Here is a 19,089-nt window from a genome sequence, read left to right on the forward strand (position 1 = left end):
GCCAGGTTTTAGCCGCTAGGTGGCGCATTGATTTGGTGTGCAATCTGGGGACCAGTCGTCTTGCTGCTTGAAAAACTCCACCTCTCTCGCTTTCTTCTTAGCTGAGAAACGGGTATCTGCTCTCCTGTTAATTTTTTTGTGAATTTAATTTGAGAAGCAATTTTACAGAATCCATCGAAAATAAAGTATAAACACGAAAAGGTTTGATTTTCAAATCATTTGATTTCGATAAGAAATTCGAGGCTCTGATAATGTGTAGTACACAAGTACAACGGATTGGCACAGATAGAGTCGACCCTAAGTCATTTATTTATGTATTCCTTTGTTGTTTTATAATACAAAACCACAAATGCCGACTTTTCAAATATACGTTTTTGAACCTATAAGGTATGTATATGTATGTAGTTGATCTAGCCATATCCGCATCTTCGCCGTCTGTCCGTTTCTACATACACTAGTCTCAGTTTTAAAGCTATTGTTGTGAAACTTTCCAAAAAAAAATTGTTTATATTGCCGGTTGAACAAGCTGGATCGACAACTACGTCCTGTAGCTCCCATACGAATGAACGGAATAATATAACTGGATCATAAAACTGACACGGAAACAATCGGAAAATGTATAAGAAAATAGAAAGATACATTTTGTAGCTACGTTGTTTTTAATCTTATTTTCGTATACTCTGGGGTATGAAATGATTTTAAGAATCCAGTATTTCAAATTTTTGTATACTGGTTTAAATGCATGAATCCATGATAAGGTTAAAGCTTATACCCCTGCATATTAACTTAGGCTTGCCGAATTTTTCTTTCTTTTTTGTTTACTTTACATTTCCATCCATTCGGGTGAATTTCTTTATTAAGACAATCAAAATAAGTTTTCCTTTTTTTCTGATTTTACCCTTTTGAAATTTAAATATCAGGACAGTATTAAGTAAAATAGCGGAAAAGAAATTGCTTTATTATTATTTTGAAACGTTTTTTATATAATGCTAACAAATTGGAGAATTAGTAGCCGTGACGATTATGATGTCCATGTCCATGATGCTGTCCATTAAATCCACCACCAAATTCGCTGTTGTGTCCGCCGAATCCTCTCTGACCGCCGTGACCTCCGTGTCCGCCGTATCCTCCTTGTCCGCCGAATCCTCCTTGAGGTCCACCAAATCCTCCTTGAGGTCCACCAAATCCTCCCTGTCCACCGTATCCTCCCTGTCCGCCGTATCCTCCTTGTCCGCCGAAGCCTCCTTGAGGTCCACCATATCCTCCTTGAGGTCCACCAAATCCTCCTTGAGGTCCAAATCCTCCTTGGGGTCTGGCCAAAACAGCCCCCACTAAGGCAATTAGAACGATCTAAAGGGTAAACCAATTTTAGTTATGGCTACTTTATTAATCGTTAAGCCTACTCACCAGCAGTTTCATGTTGATTTAAATTTTCAAACTAAACTCGACTCTAAAACAGGCCTCTTTTTATACCCGAGTCGTAAAGAAATTCAAAATGTAATTTCGACTATGAGATACCTATTAGCGTACCTAACTCTAAATTTATCAACGCTACAAAGTAAATATTTTCTGATATACTTCTTGCCTTATTGCACTTAAATAACAGATGAAATTCTCTTTTCAAAACAAAAAAATTTGTTTGGCAGCAAATAAAAGTATGATAAATTATAATTTTTCAAGAAATATTCCCAATTAAATAGTATTACCGTGTAAAGATCGAAAAATGTTGATAAGGCAACAAGAGGTCAATTTTTAGTGGAAAAAAAAACAACATGTAAATCACAGACGGAGGAAGCAGCAATCAGACCATTGTTTTTGTTTTCTGAAAAAAAAATTGTAGGCATACATACAAGGTATGTGCGTATTTTGTTAAGCATGAGTGTGAGACTTTTAATTGATAAGAGCTATTTATTACTTTTGCCACTTTATAAATTAAAAACATCAATTTAAAATGTTGACCCTTTATCATAAAGGATTCATAAAGCAGTTTCGGTTAAAAATATCAGATTACTTTAAATAAGGGGTTAGGAAGAATGAAAAGAATATCAGAATCCAGTTTTTGTGTTTTGTTCAAGACGTAAGTCGACATGGGACCGCCTTGAAAGACAGTATAATTTTAAGTTATTCTCATTAATATTGTGAATTGTTATAAAAAGTAGTAATATATTTATAACATTTATAAAACAATAGATAACTACATTTTCGTTATGAAGGGTCGAGCTTTAATAGAGTTTAAGTTCTAAGTTTGATATAAAAATGTTTTTATATAATTAAAGTTTTTAAATTTGTGTTTGGTTATTCCTGCAAAGTCTTAGCAAGTAAATGATTTAAATTATTCAGACGCACGTAGAAAGCTAAGTATGCTCCATTTTCGAGTCAGAAACACGCATTAAAAGAATTTATAATATTATTATTATAGTTGGCCTTTTCAATTATATTTTAATAATCATGTCCTTTCAAACAGTATTAAAATAGTCACAATTTGTTTAATATTCACATAAATTTATTTAGGTGGTCTGCACTTGTGATGGCTGTGATGGCCGTTCTCTTCTATCCCACCAATTGGTGTACCTTGGGCCAACTGCACTAGCAGGGTTGGCAGAAGCAAGGGCCAGCCAGGCTAAAAGAACAACCTGAAGGATAGTTCAAATTTAGTCCAGGTTACTTTACTACCGCAGGGCCTACCAATAGATTCATGTTGATTCAAGTTCTTGAACTGAACTCAACAACGGAAATGTCTTATATTTATACCTGGGGCGTACAAATTTGCATTATTAGATGACTGAGATTACCTGTCAAGCACACTTCTATGTCAATGTGCCTGATAGCAGAAAGAACATGAATTAATTATTCATAAAATAAACTTTGATTGTGAATCCAAAACAGAATTAAATGAGAAATTTCTTTCTTTTAACAATAATTAGAACTTTTGGTTTCTTATTGAGCATGAATTTTAACACAATTTAAGAACCTTTAAGAAATATGTACAAGAACAATACGTCTTTCGATGTAAAGCAATCAATGGCAAGTTTTCACAATCTACCCAAAATCGATAAAAACAGTTAAAATTAAATGTTTCTAATTACCATCCGAAAAAAATTGCCATTTGATAGTAATAGTTTTAAAATTTATTTTTTATGCTTTTTAATGTTCTTTTATAAAGGGGCGTTTAATAGTGTCCATGATTATGATGATCGCAGTGTTTATCATGCACGTGATGATAAAAATCATGCTTGGCTTGACCAAATTCGGCGCCATATCCTTCCTGACCACTTTGGGGAACGGGTTCATCATATCCTCCAAGACTGACCTGGCGACTGGGTCCGCCACTGTATCCCCTCTGACCACTCTGGGGAAGAGATCTGCCATATCCTCCCTGCCCGCTGCCGTAACCTCCTTGTCCACTCTGGCCATATCCTTTGTGTCCACTCTGGGGAACAGATCCGCCATATCCTCGATGTCCATTCTGGGGAACAGATCCGCCATAACCTATTTCACCATATCCTCTCTGTACACTTTGGGTAACCGATCCACCATATCCTCCAAGACCACCCTGCAGACTAAGTCCGCCACCGTATACTCCCTGTCCATTCTTGGGAACGGATTCACCGAATTCTCTAATATTATTTTGAAAACTAGGTCCTCCGGAGTATCCTATCTGCTCACCCTGACGACTGGGTGCGTATCCACCCTGCCCGCTCCCGTATCCTCCCTGTCCACTCTGGGGAACGGACCCGCCAAAACGACTTTCAATATTATTAAGACCTCCGTCGTATCCAGGTCTGGCAAATCCAGTGCCCACCAAGGCAAATAGGACAATCTAAAGGGAAAAACCACTTGACTAAGTTACCTTTGATCATAATTAGCTTACTCACCAATAATTTCATGTTAATTTGTATTTTGAAACTACAACCAACTTGAAAAGTTGACTCCTTTTATACCCGAACTGCCAAAAGTACCAAGTAATATGTTTCGACTTTAAGTTACCTGTTAGTAGTTTATTTACTTAGTATACTTTTTCCTTTTGAATATTTTTTTTTTCATTCATCCCAAGTAATAACTTCTCTAATCTTTTAATTTATTTTATGACTCAATTAAAAAAAGACGTAGTCTGCATAACATAAGTATGGAAATACATATTCCCATTAAAAATTAATTACCCTGTGGTAAATCACAAAAAATTTTGATAACTTTTTTATTTCTTTCATCCCAAGTAATAACTTCTCTAATCTTTTAATTTATTTTATGACTCAATTTAAAAAAGTACCTAGTCTGCATAACAAAGGTATTCAAAAACATATTCCCATTAAATATTGATTACCCTGTGGCAAAACCCAAAAAATTTTGATAACGCAAGAGGTCATTGCTTAGCTGAAAACAAAACAAAATGTTAGTCACAGACAAAAAAAGCTTTGATGAAACACGTGTCTTTGTTCTTTTAATAGACTATTTATATGTGTTAGGACCTCAATATGAAATTTTTTGAAATCTATTGAGCTTTTTCATTTCTCAATATATACTTTAATGGACTTTACAAATGTAATTTTTATGACTTATAAGTTATGTATTTATCAACTCTAGATTTTAGTCTCCTATATAATATAAGCTTTTGGTTTCACATATGTATGTGTTCAATATACATTAAACGAATAACTGATGAAAGCAAAAATTAATAGTGTGCTTGTAATCTTAAAAAATTTATCTTGAGATTACATTTCAGCTGCTGTAAATAATAAATATGAAACACAAATGCATTTATATTTTAATAAAGGAAATGTCATTAAGATTTTATAGTGGCTTTATAGTAAGGACCGGTAGCTGAATATCTAGGACTTGCTGTTAAAGTATGACCGGGACGTAAATCAAAGATACAATGTGTCTGAATGTTGAATAAAAGAGGCAGTCCATGAATTTTGATTGATTAAATAAAGTGCACTGCACTTGATCAGGCTGGCAGCCCCCACCCTTCGCTTTCCTGTGGGTGGGATTCGCAGAGATGCGTCGGTGTGGGTGTATTTGTGTATGTATCCTGGTATCCTGGCAATGCGAAATGTCGCCGTTCAAATGTCAAGAACCAACCCTGTTGCCTCTGTTCGTCCCGCTCGCACGGCATCGCCTGCCTCGCTCGCACTGCCGGGTATCCTTGGCTATTACAGGATAAAGCCGCTCTCTCTATCGCTCCTTCTCGCTCTCTCTCGCTCCTCCCTCGGCGTGGTGGGCGTGGCCATGGCGGCAAAGCGCTTTGACTTTTGCATTTGTTCACTTTTGTGCCGAGCATAAACTTCTGCCAGCTTTCTCTCTTGCTTTCTCCCCCACACAACGAGAGAGATGGAGAGAGAGATTGGAGAAAGGAGCGGAGAAAGGAGCGAAGGAGAGAGCGAGAGGAGGGGCTGTGGCTTGCCAGGATCCTGACTGTTGTATTCCGACATCTCATTTGTTACAAAGTTAATGTCGGCGCATTAAGCATGGCAAAAGCCCCACAACAAAATCGGGGAGCGGAACGGAACCCCGTGCCACCCGGTTCTACACCATTTTCATACCCCCCCGGCAAGCTACATTTATCGATTATTGGATTAGTGGACCCGGGGCCACAAAGTCTTAAATAAGAGTGTTTATATAGAACGAATAGAAAACAATACATATAAAAATGAAACACACCATCATACATTTAATGCAAAGTTTTGTTTTTAAGTAAGCTTTAAATGAATATTGTTTTTTAAGAGATTAAGTCTAATATTAAGTTTTTTTGCGTTTTATTAAAATTTTTACAAATATTTGTAAGCTTAAACTCAATTTTTTTATATTACAGGTTCTCCCAAACATACTACAAACTTGCTTAGATTTTGTTTAAAGATATTTCTGAAAGTGATGGTGGCCAGTCAAGTTTTGTATAGTTCTCCTAAAAGACGACTTTGATATTTCGAAAAGAACCAGAAGCTACCCTTTGTATTAGAAAAGCGAAAAATGATCTATAAGGCGATTACTCCTCGGTTTCTAAGGCTTTAAATCAAAATTTTAACCTATTAGTATTGCTAGGGAATAAATAAATAAAAGCTTATTTCAATATTATTATTTATAAAAAAAAGGAAGTCCCTAGACCTAAAATTATCTATTAATATATGTAAGACTGTAAAATATATATAAGCCATATAACTTGACCTAAAATTATCTATTAATGTATGAAAGACTGTAAAATATATATAAACCATATAACTTGAAATTTTTAAGAGATGTTTTGGGGAAGCAATCATTGTAATTTTGGAAAAAATAAAATTTTAAAACTATTTCATTAAAAATCGATTCGTAACACTCCTTATATGTACATTTAGATATACTTTCAGGCGATACAAGTACACCCACAGAGCAACGAGCAAAAACAATTTTCTCTTCAATTCAATTACAGTTAACTGGGAGGTGGCAATTGTGGGTGGCGGAGGAGACGGATGCTTTGGGTGGGCGGTTAGAAGACGAGGCCAAGAGTGACGTCGTTTGAAGAGGGTCAGGGGGGCGGAGCGGGACAGACGAGGGGAAGGACATGCAGAGCAACTGGAAAGCGCCGACATCACAAAGGGTATTATAAAACAAAAACAAAATGTCAAAACCCAAGACGATTATACGAGCGCCAGCCGCGCAGCTGCGTCATCCGGTTTATGGGTGTATTGGTGGGGAGCCACCATTGCTCTCTCCCACTTCAGTTTCCGTTTCCGCTGCCCGTCTCTCTTCTCCTCTCACCTTTTTGTGAGTCATGATGGCGACCGAACCGAAAGTTCTCTGCCGTTTGCTTGTGTGTGTGTGTGTGTGTGTGCGGAGAGAGCGCAGAGCCGGGTGTTTATTGGAGATTGCGATTGTGGCTTGGCTTACCCACACACACACACACACTCGCACACTAGCAGCAAGGACATGCTCCTGCCGCAGCATCAAGAAGGAACGAATCAAAGCAAGCCAACAAGCAAATGCGCCACCAGAGTTGCCACTAAAAGTCTTCGTCGGTGGGTGGGTAGTGTGCGGTTATCCTTCGCTCGCTGCTCCTTGCTGGCTGCTCGCTGCTCGATGCTCGATGCTCTCTGCTCTTGCTGGTGGTGGTGTGTGTTAGTGTGTCCTGTGCTGTGCTTTTTGTCCTCGCACACACACACTCGCACACACTCGCACACTCCTCTGCCCACTCAGCGACCGCGGATTATATCCTGCGATATGGTTTTTTCCTAGTCCGGGGTTGGCCCGTTGGCTGGTTGGCCGACTGCTGGAGTGGACACATCACTGTTTAGCTCCTGTCACGCTTTTATGATAAATCTGAAATCCAGAATCTGAAATCGTACATCGAGACGTTAACATCATCATCGCCGCACATTCGCAGTCGCCGTCGGATCGGTTCGGTTTGGTTTCATCAGCGGGAATCGCAGGACACTCCAGTTTAGTTGCCGTCGCCTCTCTCTAATTATGGAGCTTAATGAGACATCCTACAAAAGTGTGTTTTAAAAGTGAAATTTTAAATAATAAAAAAAGGTGCTTCTTGTTAATAAGACTTTTAAACTTCGTGTAACTTAAAATCACACTCTAGTAAAACCAAAATGAATAAAGAAGAAAATTCCTCCGAAACACGCCCATCATCTCAAGGTAAATTATACATTTATGGGATAATAATAAATACTTTACATAAATAGTGAAAAAAATATTATATATTTGGTTTCTTAAAAAATGAAATTCATAAATAATAAATACTTTAAGTAAGTGAAATTTATACTTAAAAGAAATAAAATTCATACCCTTCAAGAGTTTTATTAAAAAAAAAAAATTTATAAAGTGTATAAAGGATTCATATAATAAGAACAAAATCACATTTACGTTTAATTGTGTGTAAAATATAATTACACGTTTTTTTCGGACACCGTATACCCTCAATTATTAAGGCCACGTTAAGAAAAAAAGGTCATAAAGAGAAAAAGATAAAGGGTTTCTATGAAAAAAAAATTTTGAGAGCAAAGATTTAAGACCAAAAATTTTCCACATGTGAACAAAATACGTGGTGCACACTTTGCTAATTTATATACCTTGGCAGAGGGTGTTACAATTTTGATCAGAAGCTTATAACGCAGTAAAGGACAGGTTTTTGACTCCATAAAGTATATATATTCTTGAGCAGAATCACTAGACGAGTCGCCATAGACCGTCCATTCTTGTGTTTCAATACCGTTTGCGAGCTAAGAATTGATTTGAAAATTTGTGCACGCAGGTCAAGTTGGATCGAACCTTTATATACTAAATCTTTCATAGGAGCGATCTAATGAAACTGGTAAAGTTATGCTGTTTGTGAGGATATTTTGCGAAGTGTAAAAGCAATTAGTGTTAATATGAATCTTTCCAAACAGTATTTTGTATGCATACCTTGAGGTTAAAAACACTTGAAGATCGGACGTCCTTTTCCTATACCTCCCATAAGAAAGATCTGGAAAATGTACCGATTTTCCCAGTTCTTCGGTGATTCGGTCAAATAGGTAAAAACTGATTGTTTTTTAAGATTTTTGCCCTTATTTCGTTGTTATATATTTTATATTTATACTTATTTAAGTCACTTTTTATTGAATAAGTAAGGTTAGGGTAAAAAAGCTGCAGCTTGCGGAAATTTACTTCCATTATTTGTTATACCCTTGCAGAGGGTAAAATGATTTTAGTCAGAAGTTTGCAACGCAGTGAAGGAGACGTTTCTGACCCCATAAAGTATATTTTTTCGGGATAAGCATCACTAGACTATTCGATGTAGTCATGTCCGTATGTCCGTCCGTCTGTCTGTCCGTTTCTACGAAAACTGGTGTCTCAGTTCTAAAGCTAAAGGGATGATACCTTCCCGAAAGTCTTATTTCTATTGCAGGTATTATATAAGTCGGAACGGAATAATCAAGAAAATAGTTTTTTAAAAATGTAAAAAAATTATAATTTCGGTGTTTTTTGAAATATTAACTTCTACTCTGGGAATATCATTATAATTATATTTCAGAATTTTTAATAAAATTAAAAAAGTTATCATGTAGCTGCCATATGAATGATTGGTTTTTTTTTAGTTTTCCAAAAATCGAAAAGCTTTTTACATACAATGCTCTCACGGGAACGACTTGTAAGGATATAGAAACATAAGCTTGCTTTCTTGTTTTTGATCCGTCGCAAAATGTAATATTTTTTTTAAGGAAATACATATGTAGTCGTAAAATTTAAAAAAAGCTTAGTTTTTGATTAAAAATACTGTTAACGTTTTTTTAACAACTTAAATTTATTATTTTAGCTTAAAATAATGAGAATAGGAGTAGACTAATTGGTATTTTACTTAATAGCAGTTAAATAGTGACAAATTGGAGTGTTTGTCTGTCGTGTAAGTCCGTTTGTCTGAACGTATGTATGAACGTCGAGTTGATGTTTCTTAATGTTTTAGAAAAAAATAGAAAGCTAAAATCTAGATGGCATTGAAAAACCGCAATAAGTTTGAAATGTCTTGATAAAAATTGAAAAGAAGCAAAAAAAGAGCGAATTAGATATCATTGTTCTATTAACACATTTTCAATTTGAATTACCAATTTGTAGTAACGAGTTGTCTGCGGAGACACTCAAATTAAATCGATGCCCAACTTCCTGATGGCATGCACGAGTGGCCAAGCAAATTCAATTTGTGATAATCACCAAATTGAATTAGACACCGAGTCAGGCCGCCAAAAATTTCAGAAATTCATAACACAGCCCTTAACACTTTTGGGTGCGTTTGCGGGAGTAGGCCAAAGTGAATTTCAACGAGCTCATAAAATTAACAAAGACGAAGACCCGGAAAATGCAAGCATATGACGCTAATCCTCTGGCATTAGACCGCAGCCCTGCCAGTTGGTCCCGGATGAAAGGCCTCCTGACTTTGTCTCTCGATCCGAATCACAAGCGGACCAAAACCAGAACCAAAACCAGAACCAGGAACCCAAATGGTCGAGCGCACAGCCAAGTGGCGAGTGTAACAAATGTGTCCTCGTCCTTGGCCCGTCGAGGGTTAAGTGCATCAAAAAATCAGTAAGGAAACTACAATCAAATTAGGGTGTGATGGCAAAACAATCGTCCCCCGAGGCAAATTTTGCGCACAGATTGCTCGGCACGCTCTGCTCGAGAGCCGTTTGGCTTAATGGCACCCTAATTGAATGTGTAAATATATTTGCGGATTACAGGGCGTCAATGTCGCCACGCAGGGATAAGATCGGCAGGTCCCAGTCCCCCAGCTTCCACAATCCGGTGCACAACTGACAAATTGAGATTTAATTTATATGAACTACATAAGTGATTTTTTATTGCACCACACCGTTACCATTGGGGGAAAAGTGTAAAATCGCGTCTATAGTTTTAAATGGCTTATGCTTGATTGGGATCAAACAATAAAAAAGAACTAGAAATATATCTGACGAGTAAACTTATTTTATTTTTGGTCCTTGTTGGGTAAAATTACAAAACAGGTCAACAAATAACTTACGGATCATTACTGAATTTTTTAGAGAACTTAAAAGATTAAATAATTATCAAGGAAAAGTAAGGACAACTACACAGAGAAAATTCTGAGTACATTGTATGTACAAATAAACTATTTGTTCAGTCCTTAGTGTATACTTATCAAAAAGAAAAATTCAAATTAACTTTTCTTTTCTCACCATTTCGTTCTTATATTGATACCAAAATGCACTTACACGGTTTTCAAGAACGAATGTTCTCAATTCAAGAACAATGTTCTTGGATACTTCTCTCTGTGGAGCTACAACTTTTTCACGAACGAAAAAAATATCACTAAACAAGAAAGGAAGTTAACAAAATTTATGTGCGCTTGTAGTTATAAGAAATAGTCAATGCTAATAACATTATTTTTAATTTTAAGCGATTGTGGCTGGCTTCAGGGATATTTATAAAAAACCATATTTACTTCCCATTAATTTTCCGACTGTTTCTATGGCAGCTATATATATACTCGCCCGTTTTTTCGAATTCAATTCGAAATTCTGAAATAATAAAACATTATATTTTGGAGAGTAGAAGATAACATGTCTAAAAACAGAAGAAATATATTTTTGTTCAACTGTTTTCCATTATTTTTCCGGTTATTCCTATAGGAGCTATATGATATGATTGTGTTATATACTACATGCAACAGACAGACGACTTTTGGAAACCTTATATCCCTATAGCATTAAAAATATGAGACTAGTTCGCGTAAAAACAGGCAGACGGATATGGCTAGATCGAATATATATACTTTTTAGAGTCAAAATTGTCTCCTTGAACTGTATTTATGACTGAAATCATATCACCTTCTGCAAGGGTGTACAAATTAAGTTTGAGGATCATTTGTCCATGTAGGTAACTAAGAAGTATATCAATGTGATGTATTATTGCAGAGCACCACAGTCCCCAGCGGCATTGCTATACGCCGCCGCCGGCCCCGATGCACGGACAGGCGCCTCCGCCCACTTCGGGGGGCGTGGCCCCACCCTCACAGCAGCCGCCCCCTCATCCCGCCGCCGCCAACGTGTCCGCCGGTCGATTGCTGAGCTGGAACCACAGTGCTGCTGCAGCAGCCGCGGCGGCAGCAGCAGCGGCAGCCAACTCCATGAACCACTCATCCTCGACAGAAGCCTCTTCGATGTCCCGGATTAAGGGTCAGAATCTGGGACTCATCTGCGTGGTGTGCGGCGACACCAGCTCCGGAAAGCACTACGGAATCCTGGCCTGCAATGGCTGCTCTGGATTTTTCAAACGCAGTGTGCGGCGGAAACTCATTTATCGGTGGGTAAACATAAAAAAATGTTTAACTATTATATTTACAAATTATAATAAATATTAGATGTTATAAACAAAATATATAGATATAGAAATATAGATCGACGGTAAAACTACGCATTTTTAAGATAACATTAGTTAACATTCTGAACCTAGTATTACTGCGATTTAGGAAAGAAAGATAAGCCATAAATAAATCAACATTTGTAATCATTAAACATTTTTACAACATTTTTTAAAAATGGAAAATTTATTTATAAGCCTCTTAATTCCCTTTAAAATCAAGTTCCTTTATAAATATTGCAATCTTCATCAAACAACTTCCAGTGTAGCTTAACTGTGGTCCTAAATCCAGTCATTACCATTTCATTTCCATTAAATGTTGCAACATTTGCCCAAAAGTGGGTGATTCTAGGGTGTGGGCTACTGTGCCCAGAGGCCCGTCTGGCGGATTACGAAGCTCTGCCAAATTCATTACAATTATTCAAATCTTTGGGATTTGAGCGTCAACTTTTGAATGCGCATATTTGCCCTCGCGTTGACTTTGTGCCCAGAATGGCATCATGTGCGAATGCCACTTTACTTTCTCCCCCGATTGCAGCTTAAAATGTAATTGAATTTAAAGTGAATTCGTTTAAAACTTTTTATTTTGACATTGGAATTTTCCAAATAGAACAAATACTCGAATCAAAAACGGAAAAAAGTTTGTCGTACGTTATCAATTATCATTAAATCAGAAAAAATATCCCATAATCCAAAACGACAGAATCAATGCCAGCAAAAACATAAAGTTATGATACAGAAATGTATATTTTGCTCTGCGGCTTTCCAGCAGGCGCGGTAAATCACAAATGTCGAAATCTCTATATCCGTGCGGTCCCATGAGATTGATATGGAGGGCTTAAGGGCAAAACACTTGGCCAAATGTGACCCGGCACCCTCATCCTCCCTCGTTCGAACTCCCGACATCTTCGCCCACCGTCTAAGCCGAATCGCAACAAAGTCAAAAAATGGGGGCGGTCCTGTTTCTGTGTGGCTCTACATAAAATAGAGCACCATCCTCCCCTGCACTGGAATGACTAAACGAGGGATACACTCCGGCCCGGAAAAGGAAAAAGGGATACAGGTCCAGTGTATATTTTCACCGACGTGACTTGTTTTCCGATGGTCGACAGAGTCAATCTGGCCCTTGGTCCTTTTTATTTCTAAGTCGATATGTCCCCGGTGGTCCCATTAAGCCTTTTTCAATTATAATCAATTGCTTCCAATCAGAACTTTCGAATTTAGCTAAAGGAATTTTCCAAGGATATGCTGAAAATATATTAATTTGGTTATAGCTATAGAAAATGATATCCTATTTTATGTGCTCACTTATTTACTAAACCGTTAAAATCTATAGATTTCTAGTATATACAGATTTCATAAAAAATAAATATTATGAAGAATATGGAATTAAAATTTGCAGCTATATTCAGAGAAACTATTTTTAAATAACTAAGAATTTTGTTTTAAGAGTATCTTCAAATACTAAAGGCACCATAAGCCCCAACCAAAATATATCCTGTTGGTATTTCCATCATAGTTTCGGTATACTCAAATGAGTTCATCGTCTATTCCTGGCTTTTTGATGGTTTGGGGCATGGCAATATTATGTGATTATTTTATAGACACACAAAACTTGGTATTCCAAAAGAAAGAAATGCCCATTCACACATATCCAATCTACTTGATTTGTTTACGAAAATCGGACATTTGCATACACAAAATACCTCAATTATATAAGTAACTATATACAAGGGCTGTATCTCAAGGATACATTTGGCTAAGTGATTTCATCCAAGGCGCCACGAAGGACATAAAATGGAAACAAAATGGACGGCTGGAGATTTCTAGGAGCGTTGGCCATCTTTGAGTTTTGGCGCAGGCTTAGTGTGCAAAAAGGGAGGCGATGACTGGGCTAAAAATGGTTTCGAGGACCTGGGTTTTTGTGGCTGTACGGGTGGATGTACGGAATACGCCACTTGGCCCTGATTTGATTAAAGTTGTACGAGGGCAGAACAAAGGACGAGAGGTCGATGAAACGGAAGAGAGGAACAGGTCCTGTATCTAGCAGATTCAGAAGTGCTTTTGTGGCTGGATTTCCGCTCGGTTGGCCTTAGTCTGCCGCTTTGTGTTCGCTATCGAATTCGACAAATGTTGCAATTTTTGACACGACAAATCTCGTTAGGAGACGCGCAGGATAACTTGATTATGTCCTGGCACTATCTAAATCGATTCTGATTTCTATTTCCAGCTGCCAGGCGGGAACTGGACGATGTGTGGTGGACAAAGCCCATCGGAATCAATGCCAGGCCTGCAGGCTCAAGAAGTGCCTTCAAATGGGAATGAACAAGGATGGTAAGGATGGGCATTACCAACTGCATTATCATATCTATATTCCAGCTCGCTCTAATGAACCGAAACATGTTTAATTGGTCTTTAACAGGACCTCAAAAGCCCGTGTACACGTGCCCCCGTTTCCATCTGCACTTTAACCCTTTCCCACGCCAAAAACCCTCTAGAAGAGCATTCGCATTCGCATCCGCAGCCGCAGCAGCGTCCTCATTTTGGGGTGGCTATCTTTCGGTTGAGGGTGCTCCTTATTTACATATTGCTCACCCAATTGATTTGTTACCTGCTGCTCGTGTTGTCTTTGACAGATTTTATGCAGCTTTAGCGCTGCCACTTCAGTGAACCCCAATTGTTCACTTTGACTGAAAGTTTTCTTCATTGTTTTGATGGCTGGTTCGATTTCTTGAAAAGTAAATAGACAAACAGCAGCCGTCAGTCAGTTTCAGGCTAACAAATTCAATATGAACTGATTGTACTCGACTAAGTATAAAAGGTTTCAATGGTGAAAGTTACTAGTTCCTCGAAATTAATATTATCATACATGCTTTTACATTTATAAACTAAGATATGTTTTTTGTTGCTAACTGAGGTATATATAAAATATAGAAAAAGGGCCTACCAACTTTTTGTAGTCGTTCACTTTTATAGATTTACAGATTGCTTAGATACATCCTTTAACATCCAGCTTGACAGATCTTAAACTTTACCAAATAAAAACCCAAATGGGTAAGATACTTTCATATCTTTCGCTTCACTTTCAAGTCGTGACTTCGTCCCACTCATTCTTTCAAAGAACGATTCACACACTATACCGACTCCATTACGGATCCTTTAATTTACTCGTAAATTATGCGAGCCGTATGGAAAATAGCCACAGTTTGCGGATCCGCCATTAGCGGCGAAGTAGCTTTTGTGGCCCACGCTCATTGTGCGGTGAAATTGCATAAACAAATGGCGAAACAATTTGTGGGCGTGAGCGGCACGTGACCGCAAAACCAATTTGCCATCAATGGAATAGACGGATGGCCTTGTTCCCCTCAGCCGGAAAACTCCATATGCTGATGAGCAGGAAAGGCGAGGCACACGCGGCTGGTCCTGTTTTTGGTCCTGTTTATCCAGCGATACCTGAGCGATACCTCGAAGCGATTTTGTCAGTGTGACATTTCCTCATTACGGACACGTCCGCGTCCACGAACAACTAGATTCTGAGTGCTCATGTTAGTTGCATTTGTTTTCCAATTACAGCCGTGCAAAATGAGCGACAGCCCCGCAACACGGCCACTATAAGGCCGGAGACCCTGCGGGAGATGGAACACGGACGGGCGCTGCGAGAGGCCGCCGTGGCCGTCGGGGTTTTCGGGTAAGTGTGTCTGCATCTGCACTGGGAAAAAAATTCATTTAAAAATTAAATGTTAGAGGTTTTCATAGCAGTTATTTAATATGTCTTGGGTAGTTCATTAAATATATTTAAAACCACTTAAAATGTGTAAAGCAAATACCTGAATTTAAGATTTATCTGCAAAAACTTAAAAGTAATTAATCATTTAGAGCTACAACACTTACAAAATCAAGCAATATAGTCAACTTTTGAAATTATCTATATAACGCTCAGTATTCTTGCTTACGAAGGAAAACAAATTAGTTTTAAAATTTTAATATCAGAGGTTTTCATGGCAGTTATTTAATATGTCTAGGCTAGTTCATAAAATATATTTAGAAACGCTTAAAATGTGTAAATCAAATACCTGAATTCAAGATTTATCTGCAATAATTTATAATAATAAGAGCTACAAAACTTACAAAATCTAGCAATATAGTAAACTTTTGAAATTATCTACATAAAGCTCAGTATTCTTGCTTACGAAGGAAAACAAATTAATTTTAAAATTTTAATATCAGATGTTATAGCAGTTATTTAATATGTCTCGGGTAGTTCATTAAATATATTTAAAACCGTTTAAATTGTGTAAATTAAATACCTGAATTCAAGGTTTATCTGCAATAATTTATAAGTAATTATTTATTTAGAGCTACAACACTTACAAAATCAAGCAATATAGTCAACTTTTGAAATTATCTACATATATAACGCTCAGTATTCTTGCTAACGAGAGAATTCCTTATGATACATTTTTGTTTGATAATTGATATTTGACGTTATTGTTTTGAAAGCAATTAAAATAAATGTTATATAAATGTCTCACAGCTAAGCAAAAATATTTACTAAACATTTATTAAACATTCCATTTTTAAAGATCTAAGAAAAACAAATGGCGTATTTATTTCATTTTACTTTATGCACGTTAAACGAACTTTATATGACAAATGCTTTAGTAATATAAAGTATACCTTAGAAAATTAGCAAGAAGCTATTAGAATACATTTTTTATTCACTCGTAGAAGAAATAATTTATTAATACAATTGAAACAACTTAGTGTATTTTTGAAATGTTCGGTTTTTTTCCGAGTGTATGTGGTGTGGCTGGGCTGTCATTTGCATAAGTCTTTCTAACCGCCCAAAATCTGCGGGCAACTCCAATTTGCAGACCACCCGTGCTACTGTCTCCGCCCTGTTACGGCTCCGGACTCCTGCCCCCGCCCTGTGAGTAGTCCCTGCCCCCCGGCTGATAGTTTGGGATGTAACTTATGCCCTTCCTTGATTTCCGTTTGATCCTCGAACAGCACTGGGCAGCCTGCCGACGGGAAGACTGCTGCACCACAACCACCTCACCTCCTCCATGCAATTGGCGGCGAACCACATGGGCGCCGGAAGCTTTCCCATGTTTAACGCCGCCGGAGTCCACCACTCGCCCAAGGAGAAGGCCTACGGGATGGAGCTGGCCAGCAGTGGCAACGTCTCCCACTCGACCAACTCGAGCAGCAACCACTCCATCGATCCTAGCTCACCGGCGCCTGAAAACACCAAGGAGAAAAACAACGCCGGCGGCAGCGTCTCCTCCATCAGCTCCTCCAGTCCCACGATGGAAAATGACAATGATGGTGGGTTTTGATGGCACAGAAAAATAATAATAATAATAATAAAATAAAAAAGCAATTTAAAATCTACGATTTAAATGTTAAATCAAGGAAGAAGGGTAAAGTCGATTGCCTCGACTATCAGATACCCGTTACTCAGCTGAAGGGAGCGCAAGGGAGATGGAGATATGCAAGAAATATTTATTCATAACTTCTTAATGGTCCGCTTTCTTACAATTTTAAGATAGCTCCTGATAAACAAATTAATATCCCATTTACACTTTAACTATCTTAAAAATGTGGGCAACAGATAAATAGAAACTTGTGCTGCGCTGGAATCTCTAGAATCTGCTTGCTTAATTCCAACGTTGAAGCTTTTATAGTGTATGAGATCTAAACGTTCATTCAGAAAGGTCAGTCATGGCTAGATCGACTAAAGTAGTTATCCTGTTCAGGGATATATAGAATATCAGATATATATACAGATATATCAGAAACGCTTCCTTTCACCTGTTACATACTTTTCGACGAATACAATATTCCCCTATTCTCTACGAGTAACGAGTATAATAATAGCTTTGTTGTTTTTGATCAGATTCATTTCTATGTTACTTTTGCATAGTTTCTTTTGTGGGTATGGCAAAAAACCAATTTAAAGTCAATAAAGGGTCTACATATTTCTTAGATACCCACAATTAAAAGTTATTATGCTTTAGATTTTAAAATAACTCGAATAAACTTAAAAAAAATAGATTAACTAAATGGTTGTATAGCTATGATCTATTTTGTATATTTATTACGCTAATATATATTATTATTATATTATTATATCTTCTAATTTGTCAGATGACTCAATTGATGTAACCAACGACAACGAGGAGCCGCACACGGTCAGCAGATCGGACTCCAGTTTCATCATGCCGCAGTTCATGTCGCCCAATCTTTATGCCCACCAGCATGAAACAGTTTACGAAACGAGTGCCCGACTGCTCTTCATGGCCGTCAAGTGGGCCAAGAACCTGCCCAGCTTTGCGCGTCTCTCCTTTCGAGATCAGGTAGGTTTAAATTAAGAAATACTTTCTTAATAGGTCTAATATTACGACTTAATAGCACTAACACAACTAAAATTATAAATATATTTAATAGCTTAATTCGAATTCAATAATATTTATATATAAACAGACAGACTAATTAACCAGTTGAATCCCCATTCCTTTCAGGTAATTCTCCTAGAGGAGTCCTGGTCAGAGCTATTCCTGCTGAACGCTATCCAATGGTGTATCCCCTTGGATCCTACGGGCTGTGCTCTCTTCTCGGTAGCGGAGCACTGTAATAATCTGGAGAACAATGCCAATGGGGACACTTGCATAACAAAGGAAGAGGTAACTTATACGAAACTCTTACTTTTATTTCCTTTTCATCAATATCCCTAAATTTGTGGTAGCTGGCGGCGGATGTGCGAACCCTTCACGAGATCTTTTGCAAGTACAAGGCGGTTCTGGTGGATCCTGCAGAATTCGCTTGCCTCAAGGCGATAGTTTTGTTCCGACCGGAGACCCGCGGACTGAAGGATCCGGCGCAGATTGAGAATCTCCAGGATCAGGCGCACGTAAGTATGCTATGAATAAATTGAAACTAGGTAATATTAACTCATTTATTTGTTTTGTGCCACCAGGTAATGTTGTCGCAGCACACGAAGACGCAGTTCACGGCCCAGATCGCCAGATTCGGTAGACTCCTTCTCATGCTGCCACTATTGCGCATGATCAGCTCCCACAAGATCGAGTCCATTTACTTTCAGCGCACAATTGGCAACACGCCCATGGAGAAGGTCCTCTGCGATATGTATAAGAACTAGTTAACTCGTGCTTTAAGTTACAGAAAATTTAAATAAATATGGTTTTTGTGTCTTGAATGTTAAGTGACGTGGGCTTTAAT

At 37.7% G+C, this 19,089-nt stretch overlaps 3 protein-coding genes across 4 annotated transcripts; 1 reads left to right on the forward strand and 2 right to left on the reverse strand.

Annotated features, from left to right (window-relative positions):
* Positions 1-932: 932 nt before the first annotated feature.
* On the reverse strand, positions 933-1,523 carry LOC108017887 (protein spalt-accessory). Of its 2 annotated transcripts, XM_065863520.2 has the most exons (3): positions 1,408-1,523; positions 1,251-1,350; positions 933-1,175 (listed from the first exon to the last, which is right to left on the reverse strand). In XM_065863520.2, exons 1-3 carry the CDS (start codon positions 1,417-1,419, stop codon positions 1,006-1,008), a joined length of 282 nt encoding a protein of 93 aa, XP_065719592.1. In that variant the 5' UTR covers positions 1,420-1,523; the 3' UTR covers positions 933-1,005. The 2 variants fall into 2 exon arrangements, with proteins under 2 accessions (XP_065719592.1, XP_016940544.2); XM_017085055.4 differs by having other exon boundaries at positions 933-1,350; positions 1,408-1,471.
* Positions 1,524-3,105: 1,582 nt separating this feature from the next.
* On the reverse strand, positions 3,106-4,012 carry LOC139352590 (protein spalt-accessory-like). Its single transcript, XM_070995277.1, has 2 exons — positions 3,876-4,012; positions 3,106-3,820 (listed from the first exon to the last, which is right to left on the reverse strand). Exons 1-2 carry the CDS (start codon positions 3,885-3,887, stop codon positions 3,170-3,172), a joined length of 663 nt encoding a protein of 220 aa, XP_070851378.1. The 5' UTR covers positions 3,888-4,012; the 3' UTR covers positions 3,106-3,169.
* A 2,317-nt stretch (positions 4,013-6,329) lies between these two features.
* On the forward strand, positions 6,330-19,072 carry Hr51 (Hormone receptor 51). Its single transcript, XM_036814223.3, has 10 exons — positions 6,330-7,614; positions 11,403-11,790; positions 14,078-14,181; positions 15,421-15,535; positions 16,722-16,777; positions 16,858-17,175; positions 17,998-18,206; positions 18,372-18,533; positions 18,596-18,760; positions 18,827-19,072. The coding sequence occupies exons 1-10, from the start codon at positions 7,569-7,571 to the stop codon at positions 19,007-19,009; spliced, it is 1,746 nt and encodes a 581-aa protein (XP_036670118.3). The 5' UTR covers positions 6,330-7,568; the 3' UTR covers positions 19,010-19,072.
* The last annotated feature ends 17 nt before the right edge of the window (positions 19,073-19,089 follow it).

Source organism: Drosophila suzukii, chromosome 2R (assembly GCF_043229965.1).
Source record: "Drosophila suzukii chromosome 2R, CBGP_Dsuzu_IsoJpt1.0, whole genome shotgun sequence".
Classification (NCBI taxonomy): Eukaryota; Metazoa; Arthropoda; class Insecta; order Diptera; family Drosophilidae; genus Drosophila; species Drosophila suzukii.

Coding starts and splice junctions, on each gene's coding strand:
- Hr51 (XM_036814223.3), top strand. CDS start 7,569: ATGAATAAAGAAGAAAATTCCTCCGAAACACGCCCATCATCTCAAG. Junction 7,615..11,402: donor AACACGCCCATCATCTCAAG/GTAAATTATACA, acceptor GTATTATTGCAG/AGCACCACAGTCCCCAGCGG. Junction 18,761..18,826: donor ATCTCCAGGATCAGGCGCAC/GTAAGTATGCTA, acceptor TTGTGCCACCAG/GTAATGTTGTCGCAGCACAC.